The following is a 12,948-nucleotide window of genomic DNA, read 5'->3' as shown; positions in this document are numbered from 1 at the left end:
TTTGTGGCGGACAGAGTAAGCTATTTTATCGCTTTGGAAAAGATGGAGAGCACCGCGTCGCAGCGAGATGGCTGAACATTTTCAGAAAGCACAAAATAAGGGCAGAATGCAACCGTATCAATTTATTTAAAGTCGACAAATAAACACTGTTTGTGATAAATGACACAAATATTTCAAACAAACTGTCATCTTTTTTTTTTTTCCTTACGTCTAACCTGGGGCGTATGAGTGTCTTTGTGTGTTTGGACTGCTTTCAACTTGCATTTGAGAGACCTAATCTTTAACATGTGACTTCCTTCAGGTGTCTGCTGCACCCACAGACACTTGATTGCCGCATTTTTTTTTTCTGCGAGTGTGTTAATATGTTGATCTTGTGTGCGTAAAAAGTTTCACATACGCGCATGTGATCCATTTTAACAAAGAAAAATAGTATGTGGGGCATTAAGCAAGCAGGATTTAGACTGGTATCAAAGCTATTTTCAGTCAGCGTTTCATTTGGCTTTATTGTTTTTTTCTTCCTTTTTCTTTTTTTTTTTTTTAAAAGAAATGTAATATACACAATTTGGGCATTCCAAAGCAGTTGATCCAAGCAATTGAACCCTTTTATGAAAGCGCAAGGATCACGATTCTTGGAAACAAACACGTTACCAACAGCAGACCAAATCTCCTGTGGAAAGATATGTTAATTACACAAAGAAAAGACAAAGTAGCACTCTGTCTAAAAAGCTCGAGAAAAATCGTTGAAAAGACGCCTACACCAAAACCTATTTATATCCACATGTATGTATATCGTGTTGGAGAGGCGATTTAAATGGGCCAACTGAGCCTAACTTTCAATGTGTTCCATTTAGAGACAAAATTCAACTTTAAAGAAAAGAAAAAACAGCTACTGAGACCGAACGTATTTTAAGCATTGTCAAACTATTCTTAAAGTTATTTGTAAATGTGGCATATTACAAAATATATATGTATATTTTTGGCTCATATCAAAGCAACTGATTCACTGCGATGACTCGGGGTGACGCTGCAATTAATGCGCACACGAAAAATGTTTCTCGTCACGATTCCTTCGTGAGTATGTACACATAAAACCAACAGCACCACCAAATCCCTCTCTCGCAAAATTCCAGAGAACGTGCCTTTGCCTTCCATCAGCGAAACGTAAAATGTGAGCGTATCAACATAAAGATGTCTCCTGATGTCTAAATGTAGATTTTAAAAAAAATCTGGCTGGATCAAATAGGCTCATGGAGACTGACGTTCAATGTCTATGTTTAGGCTAAATATAGACGAGATAAGCCGAGTGTCAGATTTCTGACATATTTCTCTGGATGTTAGAAAGAAAGTTTGGTGAAAGATGGATTTAAGCTGCACGAAAGGTGATTTTGAAAATGACTCTGAAAGGAAAAGTCATGTAAAGCCTCAAATTGAGAATGACGTCAAAACGTTTTTGCAGCAGAATCTCTTCAACAAAACATTGTGTATTAAAGGCAGGGGGAGAAAAAGACCTCATTCTGACTCAAAGTAAAAAAAAATGCAATTATAATTTAGAAATGTGAAAATACGTCTATAGACGTTTATTGGAGTATAAATGTGGCTTAAGGGTGGTTCTAACCAATAGTGACATTTAATGTCTGTATTTAGGCTTAATTTAGATGGAAACTATGAGGGGTTTTTTTGTTTTGTTTTGTTTTTTGTTTTTTTATGTCCACATTTCCGTAACTTTCACTAGACAAAAGAAAGACAAGGAGGAATAGCCATGTTTGGTAAAAGGTGAAAAAAGCTGCGCAGGCTGTTCTTTTTTATTATTATTTGAAAACACAATCAAACGTATTATATAAAAAGTGACAATGAGGTTGTTACTTTTCTGCAGCAGAATGTCCCCTCGCAAACTCTTCTTGACTTGCGTTCTGACTAAACAACAACAACAACAACAAAAAGTGGTTTAAAAAGTCAAAGATGGAAAGACGTCTATGCGTCTGTTGATGTCCAAATGTGTGTATAATGAGCAAACCAATTATGACATTCAACCTCTTTGTACAGGAAAAATTTAGACACGACCCATGGGTTAATTTTAAATCCCTCAATTTACAGTATTTATCTAAAGATGAAGACTTAAATAGCCTTATATGTTGAAAGCTTGACAATCTTCTTTAAACGTTTGAACGCTCAACCAAATGTACTGGGGAGTTTCTATTTGGTTGAAAGGGTGTTGTAATTGGCTAATCAATTTTGACATTTAATGTCTTCGTTTGTGTAAAAAAAATTGGACGGGAATCTATAGTCAAATGTTCAACACATTTTCTGGATTTCGTAAAAACAAGGTCTGATATGCCTCATAAAAAGGATGCATAGAAGTCGAAAGATTGGAGGGATAAGCTCTAAGCTACACCTGCGTGAACACCTCAGTGCTCCGGATCCAAGCGGACAAAGCTTATCTGTCTGGTTTTGGCCTGCATATGATCATCAGCATGGCTTTACGCGTTTTAAAAGATACGCATTATATAAATAATTAGCCCTCTTTTTTTGTTGTTGTTTTTCTTCCATAGGCGACCGTCAGAGATAAGAAAAGCTGGTTTGAGGCGGAATCTCAACAGCTTGCCCGTGGATTGGGACTCGGACAGCCGTGGCATTAAAAAAGAGATAGAGCAAACGAGTGGCCATAGAAAATAAATAAGCACACACATGAACAGAAACACTCATCATTCGCGTCCGTATACGGACTCATTATTTGGTCACACCAATGTAGGCTCCACCAGTCTCCCTATATAGGTCAACCTACTCGCCTTAAAGTTTAAATCCAGCACATTTCTAATTTAAACAACAGACAAAAAAAAAAAGAAATAAAATAATATTTTTGATTACAAAATACACTTAAGCAGTCAATTAATGATTGCTTTTTTTTTCCTCCCCTGACAAATAAGAACAAACAGGTTCTAATAACATGGCCCTTTCCGAAAACAGAGACCTGGAGCGCTCACCGAAGAAGAAGAAGAAGAAAAAAACAGTTTCTATATATATATTTTTTTCCTTTCTTTTCAGAATCAGTTTGATGCGCAAAACCATGGCCCATGAACGCATACTTCATATCGGCGCATTCTGCGCGTTATCGAACATTGAAATGAACAACCTAGCAGTGTTATTGCTGCCGTCGCCGGCCACTGTGGTATAGTACACGAAGTACACTGAGAAGAAGTCAGTGAGTCTGTGGACGAACCCTATGTAGTCCCACAGGAGGGGAGGGGGAACCGGAGCAATGTGCTTCTCCTGTTTTTTTCCCCCTGGATCCCCCCCTAAAGCAGAGGATTGGACGTGTAGTACTGTAACCTGTCTCTGTTCAGCTTCTTCTCCTTCATGCGCCGGTTCTGAAACCAGATCTTGACTTGTCGGTCGGTGAGGTTGAGCATCCGCGACAGTTGCAGCCGCTTCTCTTTGTTTATGTACACGCTGAAAAAAAATTCTCGTTCAAGTTCTCTTATTTGATATTTGGAATAGGGACATCGTTTCTTGCGCGTCCTCTGTCCACCTGGAAGGCACAGAAGAAGAAAAAAAAATTTAAAAGACATGCAGTCACAAATTACATAAGCGCTTTAATATGCTTTCACTATAATGTATAGAAGCCATTAAAATTTAATAACATCTATTTTATGTCATATTGCACAAGGGGGAAAACCGGGTTAGTTTTGCAGGCTTTCAGGAAAGCCTGCAAAACTATGTACATGTAGATCATAATAACAAGCTCGTTTAGCTAAACATGTTTGGAAATGCGCAAAAAATGCACTTTAAATACAAAATACCGACTGGTTGCTTTAACAGGGCAGATCATGTGCGCTACAGCTTCAAGCGCACAGACACCACCCTCGTTACAAGCAAGAGGTCTTTTAAAGCAAAGAAAGCGTAAAACTAGCACGCTCGTCATAAATGGAAACTGCTGCTGCTGCTCTGTGTGAAGATCCTCGTTCAGTGAGAGTCACGGCAAATACTACAAAATACACAAGCAAAAAATAAATAAATAAATACATAAATAAATAAATAAATAAATAAATAAATAAATAAATAAATAAATAAAGTAGAACATATCTGACGGGCATGCTGTCTTTCACGGCCAATTTCAATTCCAAACACGTGATCCTGCAGTTTATAACAAACTTTTGTTGGAGACTGGGGGGGGGAGGTGGAGGTTGAAGAGGGGGGGTCTACAGGCCCTCTATAAACCCTTATATGCTTATAAAACAGCATATAAAATTTTTAACAGCAGCGCGCAAGATTGCAAACTTTCTCCCATATAAGCAGAGCGTCGAGTTTAAATACGTACTGCTGCTGCTGCCGCTGCTGGATTTCTCCTCATTGTTGCCGGAAGATAGCTCCGGACTGCTTGTCTCCTCTCGCTGCTCCTTTGCCTCGGAGTCCCGGCAGGACGGCGTCTGCTCCGGCTGCTTACTTGCAGGCGTTTTGTCCCCTGAGAAGGCGGTGTTCACCGACGACGAGCTCTCCGACGCGTTCCCGTACGCGGTTTCGTAGAACTGGTCGAAGGCTTGCGGGAGCACGCCATTTCTGCCCACGCTCCCGTAGAAGCTAGCGGCGGCGGCTGCGGCGGCGGAGCCGGCACCCGCAGCACCACCTCCGCCGCTCCCGCTGCTATGGTGGTGATGGTGGTGGTGGTGGTGGTGGTGGTAGGGGCTGTTTTTACCAAACATGTCACCCACGACGGCAGTCTGCGCCGACAGGCACTCCCGGTGCACCATGTCTTCCGCGCTCGAGTAGCACTGGGACAAGTTCCCCCGGTGCGGCCACTTACCGGGCGCTTCGATACCAGCATAGTCCCTGAATGTCACCTCCCTGACGGGCTGGACCTGCGGCAGGTTAGAGGAATAGGAGTATGTCATTGGGCGGGTGGAAGGGGTCTGAGACAAAAACGAGGGAAGACCCGAGAAATCGGTCCCCGCCGACACGTAGTAAGTGCAACTGGGTAAGTACATGTTCGATCCGACGGGGACCCTCTCGTCAAAATCCATCATCGTTGCTCGGCCGCTTCTACAAGTCTGTGCTGGGCTTTGATTCCTCTATAACCACCCCGAACATGGCTCTGAAGCGCCGTGCCTCTCGCCTCTTTGAAGCAGGTTCGCTAAGCACAAATTGGGATACGTAAGCTGACGTGGAGAGCCATCTCCATCCACTCCACTGAGGAGGAGGCCACGTGACCACGCGGCAGGAATTGACAGATTTTCAGGCTCCGGTTGTTGTGTGCGTGGGTGCGTGCGTTGCTTGCGTGCGCGCGCGCGTCCAAACCTCTGGGTGTGTAAGGCGTCGGCAGGGGAAGGAGTGTGTAGGAGTGTGAGAGACATGACTGCTGTGTGTCCTGAAGCTTGACATTGGTGGTTTATAACCATACCGGATTAAAATGAATTACTTAATACGCAACCGAGGAGAACAAAGACATCTTTAACTGGTTAGTGACTATTTAAAAAAAAACAAAAAAACAAGATTTAAATCAACATTAATGCATCAGGTAGAACACGTTTAAAATAAAAAAAAGATAAACGTGCTTCTTTTCCCATGAAATGATGAAGCCCTAAAAGTTGTTTTAGTTCATTTCAGAGGAAGCAGTTCCTCAAAAGTGAATTATGTTGCCTGCTTTCATCCTCGAAAACAACACTGGAACCAAATCAATTGTCTGCAACTTTAGGAATATGTAACACGGATCTTTATTGAACCAAAGGGGGTGGAGGGAGCAGCTTATTTCTAAAGGTTGCTTTTAGGGAGATGCCTTAGTCATCATCTTCTGGTACTTTTACAGCGCAGCATTTGGCTCAGTGAGCATTTGGTTATCAGGGTCATGTTCAAAGTAGCGGCTATACTGTTTCAAATGCAAACAACAACAACAACAAAAAAAGAAAGAAAGAAAAGCGCAGTGTTTGTATTTGTGCGCCAGCAAAAACAGCAAAAAAAACAACAACAAATAAATCAAATCTTTCCTGAAGGTATTTCTATTGCAAACAGCGAAGGTGATTTATAAATCAACTACAAGCAGTATGTCAAGGTGAATGCTGTTTTGGATGTCAGTTAAAGTTTTCATTGTCTTTCCTGATGTTAGTGGAACACCAGGGGAAGTTCGGACACTTTTTTTTTCTTAATCTGGATTCCTGGTCAGTCTGCAGAAAATAACAAATTGGCAAAGATAAAAGAAATAGGTGCGTAAAGCAAAAGCAGTCAAGAAATGAACATTGACCTCAATAAACATCACCCTCTGCTTGAAATTTATTTAAATAATATTTTTTGGTCAAATGAAAATGTAGAATATTTAGAGAACATTCTGATGCATTAGTAACATTTCATGGTTTCAAACGGCGGCTCCAAAAGGGGCTTGCTACGCTTTTACGCACGGTTGTTTGGTAATGTTTACATCAACATGTGCAGTCAACTGTGCGTTGCTCGATAATATAAATATCTCCATAATATTAACAAGAATATCTGGCAGTTTTGTTTTTGTCTCTGCAAACATTTCAGTTAGTTTTATATCGCTTCATTTTAATTCACGTTGTTAAATGTTTAATATAATTTTGCATTTTTGCGTAAATGCAGAGTATATCAACAAACCATAAAAATAACGCGGAACGTGACATTTATAACATTCACCCATAAGATTCTGCCTCGTTGTTTTATTTTTAAAGTTAAAATTAAAATATACACCTGCAACATCAGATGTAGTTGAGCTATCACTCCTATTTTTTTTAAGTCTCTTGGAGTGACAAACAGAAAATGCACGAATTCAGCAAACGGAAGTAGAAGAAGAAATAGAGGGTTGGGGAGGGGATGGGGGTTAATGTGCTGAGACTAGATGCATTTCTGCTGTTTAATTTGGTAAACATGCCACACAGGACATTCCGCCCTGCTCCACTCCGCTCCGCTCAGGGGGCCACCATGAAGCCTGTTTTAGAAAAGCTGCAACCTGACTCTAATGTGCTGTGAATGAGAGGCCTGAGCTAGGATTAAGATCGCTGCGGCTGGTCTGGACCCTAGTGCCCGATGGCGCACATACGGATTTAAGTGACACATCTGAAACACAACCTTGAAATATACAGACTGACTAATACAGCCAGAGCGCCCACAGACGCCTCATGTGAGTCTATGAAAAAAAAAACACGCAAAAACCACATGATGTTACGCTCCTGCTTAAAGAGGGGACTTTATTTGATCAAATTGCGGGGGACTCAAACGATTTGGGTATCTTTGCGGCCACACGCTCCGCCTCTCTGGGTCACTACAGACCAATTCTACGACTTGTGCTGGAGCTTTTAAGCTGTAATTGAGGACAGGATGCCCAGAAAAAAAAACCAAAGCCAGCTCTGCACAGACCTGCGTTTTTATAGCTGCTATAGTATTCTACTTGGCTTTTTTTTCCCCTCTTCAGAGCCAGACAGACACCACAAAACTGGCCAAGCGTGATGGGAAGACGCCACCTACGCGAAGTCAAAGTCAGCAGCTGGGGAATTTCAAAAATTATAGAAACATTTGTCTGCGCTCAGCTAAGGTAAGACTTCTTCTCATGCTTAAATAGGCGAATATCTAATGCAAATGTCCATTAAAAAACGATTTTAGCTTTATTAAAAACAGGGGAGGGGAAAAAAGAAGCAAAGCTTTGGTCCGTTTTATGACAAATGTGTTTTTTATTAAAATAAAGTCGTTTTTGAGGATCCCAGCGAGCTGGTTCTGTTTTTCAGCAGGCCTGTAGTCTGGCGCTGTGTGTGTGTTAAAAAAAGAAAAAAAAAGAGAAAAAAAAACGCTCTCAAAGCCAAAGCTTTGTCTGTAGGGTCGACTTCAAGTTCGGGGGAGGAAAAGGGTCTTTCACAAGAGAGAGCAAAGGGCCCAGTGTGCCCCGGATGGAGTTCCATTTAATTGCCCCCTGCATCCACTCAGGCTTTATATTACCAGATCGCTTTGAAAGTGTGAGCGTAGAACTTCAACTTCGGTGTAAGCATTGCCCACCAACAAGAGTGGATATCATTAGGACGACTAAAAAAAAAAAAAAAACTATTAAATAAGATAAGAAAATACTTAAGATAGTTCTGCTTGTCGCACCCCAGGCTATTAAAAGACCTTCAAACAAAAACTCAATTTTATTCAAATTAGAAGGAAGTAGTAGTCAAATATTATGCAACCAAAATTTTTGAAATGTTTTTGCAGTAACTAACTGCAAAACATGTTTTGTTTCTTTCTTTTCTTTTTTAATCTTATTTTAATTAATTAATTAATTAATTAATTAATTTATTTATTTATTTATTTATTTATTTATTTATTTATTTATTTATTTATTTATTTATTTATATCAGGCAGACACTCTTAGGCACGTTTGGCAACTGCACTTAATTTAATGCAAGAAGTGACACAGCCACAGATAAGTCGACGGACTTATCTGCGTGCATCTACATTAAACAGATTGTGCAGGAACTGAACTTCAAATAGCTGGAAACCATTTGTTAGAGCTGATGGAAGCCCATTGGTTTAGTCTTTTGGGGGGAAACATATAGCCGTGCGCCATAAAACCTCATCAGACAACAAGTAAACAATCAAGGGTGGAAGGGGGGTGGCTGTGGAAGTATACAGTTTAACACCACCTCAGGTAGGCCTTGAAGGCTGTAAATGAAGCTAAATAGACGCAGTCAGTCTGCAGCAAAGACACTTCCTGCAGTTTCTGTCTTTGGTTTAAATAAAGAGCCCTAGACTTTGACCAACAGCCTGTTTTTTGTTTTCGTTTTATGGTCAAGAAGTCAGCCACCACACCTGCGACTGAAAGACTTAAAGCCTTATTTGATTTTTTTTTTCTTTTTTTTTTAGTCAATATAGAAAGAGTGTGTGGAAATCGGGAATGAAATATCTCTTACAACGAGGCCCGAACTCAAGTACAACGCATTGTCAGGACAAATAGAAGACTGGTGGTAAATTAGAGCTTTAAGGAGCATGTTGTCACACTCTAGTTTACTGATCTGAAACCCCTCTTTAGAATCACAGACCTTTTTGCGTAATCTGAGAATCTGACAATGATTTTTTTTAAAAAAGGGGGTAGCAAGTTAATGAATAGTTTTTTGAATAAAATGCATCAAATTTCGGACTTAATTTGCTTACAATATTATTAGAAGCATTAAAGAGAAACTCAAATGGAAATGTTTTTTTTGTTGTTGTTGTTGTTTTGTTTTGTTTTGTTTTGTTGTTGTTCTGCGAAACTGTTGAACTTGAGTCGCAAAGAGCTGCTTTTCGCCACGGTTCGTCTAAGCGCCGCAGCCGTAATCACGTCGCGAGCGATTATAAAAATTACAAGACTGAAGCATGAAGCAGTCCCAGCGTCCAAATGAACAAGCTTTGATATATATGCTGCGGAACGATGCATTTGGAACCAGATTCAGTGAGCAACTGTTGATTTATCCACAGGTGACAGAAATGTGAGCTGACGGGGAGATTGCGACGACAGAGAAAGAAAGCGTGGGGAGGCCACGCAGGAGGAGACCACACAGGGGGGAGAGGGGAGTGGGGGGGGACCGACCAACTCCACGGTCAACGGGAGCGGCTTACTGCAGGGAACTTAGGAAGAGCGGAGAGGCCTCGGGACAAACTGGACACTAACTGGGTTTTTTACACAAGGAAATATAAAAAGAGTGTTGTACAAGTTTGTTGTTGAAACTTTAAATGTATTTTCATAAAAAAATAAAAATAAAAAATTGGAAGCTGGAATGAAACATAAAGACACGAGTCTGAAAATACTTTTTTATTGATAACTGGAAGCGTTTAAAAAAACATTCAGAGCTTTCAGAATTTAAATTAAACTTACACAGATTCAATTGTGCGCATACCTGCGGCCGCAATCTGCAAGATTCGACAAAAAAAGGTATAGACAAATGTTTTATTTCCTTATATTTAGTATTATTTTTAAATAGTAACATATATATTATCCTTAAAATAATTATCTTTAAAAACAATGTAAAAGAATGGATCATAAATATTACGGTCAAGCCAAACATAATCGTCTATAAAACGCCCCACACTTTCATATTTTCACAATATAAAAGTCTGTCAGCGTCCTCGTACTCACATATTTTGTGGCAATGAGGTAGAATTAAAGGCATTCTATAATTACATGAACGAATTACTTAAAACCCCAACTGTTAAATTATAACTAATTCTTAAATATTTGAGGGGAGTTCGTATCGAGAATTATGCTGTGTGACTCTGAAATGGCCCAAATTGCATCCGAACCGTAATTTCTACCACATAATTTTAAAAATATATATTTAATTATACAGAAGCGAAAACAATTCCTGCGAAATATGAGTCACAATCGGGTCATGCTTAATCTTTGAGTAAAAATAATAAAAAAATAATGCCAAAAATAATTCCCCATTGAGTCGGGACAGTGAAAACACTTCCACAGTAACGTATATCTGTGTCTAAATGTGATTTAAAAGATAATGAAGATGACCAAGGGAGCTTACGAAGCCTAAATATCAGCGTATTTGCAGGAGCTGAATTTGATCGTATCTACTGGTTCAAAAGTCCACTTTTCAATATAGTTTTGCAAGATTATACAAAGCAAAGGATTGGCCGACCGCGAAATAGTCAAATAAAAACTCCGCGGACATCCATTGTTCGGATGAGTCTTACATTATCACTACTTGCGACTCTAAATAGGGTTTCAGGAATACTTGTGAGTTATCTTCAGGTAATTTAAACAACACTGAGCTTTTTTTTTCTTTGTATGCGTTTTTAATCCATCTCGGTTTAAACTAAGCTGTCTAACGACAAAGCGGTTCTGCTGTTATTTTAAACCATGACGCATTCATTTTTGTGTCTTCCATTCACAAGTCCAAAGCGAGGAAGAAGAAGAAGAAGAAAAAATTATACAGGAAGTATAATTCACACCAAATGACATGATAATAACCAGGCCAGGAAAGCCAATGCGCTCAGCGGAACACAGAGAAAGGCTTTCACATATCATCTCGGTCAAGTACGTCTGGTTGACCGCTGGTCGTCCATCCTGCATCAGCTTATGTCTGCTAAAGACTGACTGCCTCGATCCGAGATCATCTCCAAGATCACGCTTTCGCAGTCTTGAACGGAGCGACGCAAGCGGAGTAACTGAAAGGTTAAAAAAGGCCTCACCTCCATTACGCTTGGTGACAGCGAAGGTCAATGTAAAGAGCAGCGCCTGGATCTGCTGGACGAGCTGTTGCCACGCCTGACGAGAGGACGAGAAATGCATAGCGTGCACCGATCCGATCAGTCAATAATCCATCCTATATTCCTAATAAATTAAGCCTGTGTCGTTTTAGAAGTAGCGAGTTGGTGCTTCACTTTTTTTTTCTTTTTTCCCCAACCAAGAATATTTTTTTATTATTATTTGATTAAGATATTGGAATTGGATCCTGACATGAAAACATTTTTTTTTATTTACCTAAGAGTAAACAAATGGACAAGATGAGGAATATGAATATGAATTTACCTAGAAAATGTTGCCAAATGTTACAAAATATTTTGCTTGTGTTCATTGATTTCACCAAGACGGGTTGCAATTCCTAATGTTTCCTTAGTGTGGCAGCAAACATCAATTCTTGAACACAGTTCGACACCAAGATCCCGGTTTGTTTGTCCTCTTAGCTCGTCCAATCAACGATGAGTCATGTGCAGAGCAGCGGTGTGGAGGCGGAGCACAGTCATGTTCTCTAACAGGCTGGAGGCTTTGTCTTGCTTCTCCTTGTCCAATAAAAATGCTTCTCTGCTGTCCTCCAGCCAATGAGCTGCGTCCCTGCTAACATTATCTGCACTTCTCTTCCTGTAGGCTTTTCTGCCTTTTTCCTCGCATCCCAGTGAAAGTCTGTGTGGTCATACATCTTACTTGATTAAGCCCATCTCCGATCACGTCATCTGTCACGTTCACGCCCCACTCTACCGAAGTCCACGTCACACAACGTGGGAAAGATGCAGGGTTCTGGAGGATTTGCTGTCTTCACGTCACGGCCACTAGATGTTGTCTCTAAGTTTCACTTCAGCTGCAATCTCTTCACCCGTCACCCAAACCAGTTTGTGGGACTGTTTATGTTTCGGGGGGGTTTTTTATTGTATACTTGTGTTTTTTTGTTTGTTTTTTTGTTTGTTTTGTTTTGTTTTGTTTTGTTTTGTTTTGTTTTGTGTATGTATGTATGTATGTATGTATGTATGTATGTATGTATGTATGTATGTATGTATGTATGTATGTATGTATATATGTGTGTGTGTGTGTGTGTGTGTGTGTGTGTGTGAGAGAGAGAGAGAGAGATTTTTCATACTCTTATGAGACTTAGCTAAATAATATTTATTTATTTATTTATTTATTTACCTGCCTTTTCTCTGGTGACATAATTTGCTGCTTTTCATACATATATGGTTTAGCCACATAACCATGGAAACATCTACTATTTAAAGAGTTTCGGTTAATAAGATTCACAAAACTATTTTTCAAACAATGAAACAAGACACGAGCAACAAAAATTATATATATATATATATATATATATATATATATATATATATATATATACATTCTTCAAGTATTTGTCATTCTTTAGTATTTTTTATCTCTAATTATTATTATTATTATTATTATTATTATTATTATTATTATTATTATTATTATTATTATTATTATTATTATTATTATTATTGGTAGTAGCTGTAGTAGTTTTCATTTTTGGTAGTAAATACTGTAGTGGACGGTTATAGCGCACCTTGTCTACCAATTACTGCAATTAAAATTTATTTGATCAAAAGTTAAATGGGAGATATGTAACATATTCATACAAACGAGAGAAGACATGCGGCAAATTAAGAACGTATCTTCATTTTAATGCATTAATACAACAATCCCTTAAATTGAAATCCAAATTTAAAAGTGTTAAGGTTACACATCCCTCTAACGGCTTT

At 39.3% G+C, this 12,948-nt stretch overlaps 1 protein-coding gene across 1 annotated transcript; it reads right to left on the bottom strand.

Moving 5' to 3' along the window:
* Nucleotides 1-1,758: 1,758 nt before the first annotated feature.
* hoxa11a (homeobox A11a) lies at nt 1,759-6,153 on the bottom strand. The gene is made up of 2 exons (XM_015028995.1): nt 4,316-6,153; nt 1,759-3,526 (listed from the first exon to the last, which is right to left on the bottom strand). The coding sequence occupies exons 1-2, from the start codon at nt 5,016-5,018 to the stop codon at nt 3,294-3,296; spliced, it is 936 nt and encodes a 311-aa protein (XP_014884481.1). The 5' UTR covers nt 5,019-6,153; the 3' UTR covers nt 1,759-3,293.
* Between the last annotated feature and the right edge of the window lie 6,795 nt (nt 6,154-12,948).

The sequence above is a fragment of the Poecilia latipinna genome, unplaced genomic scaffold (genome assembly GCF_001443285.1).
Source record: "Poecilia latipinna isolate Pla-1442-1.1 unplaced genomic scaffold, P_latipinna-1.0 Scaffold141, whole genome shotgun sequence".
NCBI classification, from domain to species: Eukaryota; Metazoa; Chordata; class Actinopteri; order Cyprinodontiformes; family Poeciliidae; genus Poecilia; species Poecilia latipinna.
The sequence above is the reverse complement of the archived record's forward strand: the minus strand, read 5'-3'. Positions and strand labels throughout refer to the sequence as shown.

Bases quoted from the DNA above. Each gene is read 5' to 3' on its own strand.
- hoxa11a (XM_015028995.1), bottom strand. From the start codon at position 5,018: ATGATGGATTTTGACGAGAGGGTCCCCGTCGGATCGAACATGTACTTA. The intron at 3,527-4,315 runs GTACGTATTTAA...TGTGCCTTCCAG, and splicing joins CAGCAGCGGCAGCAGCAGCA to GTGGACAGAGGACGCGCAAG.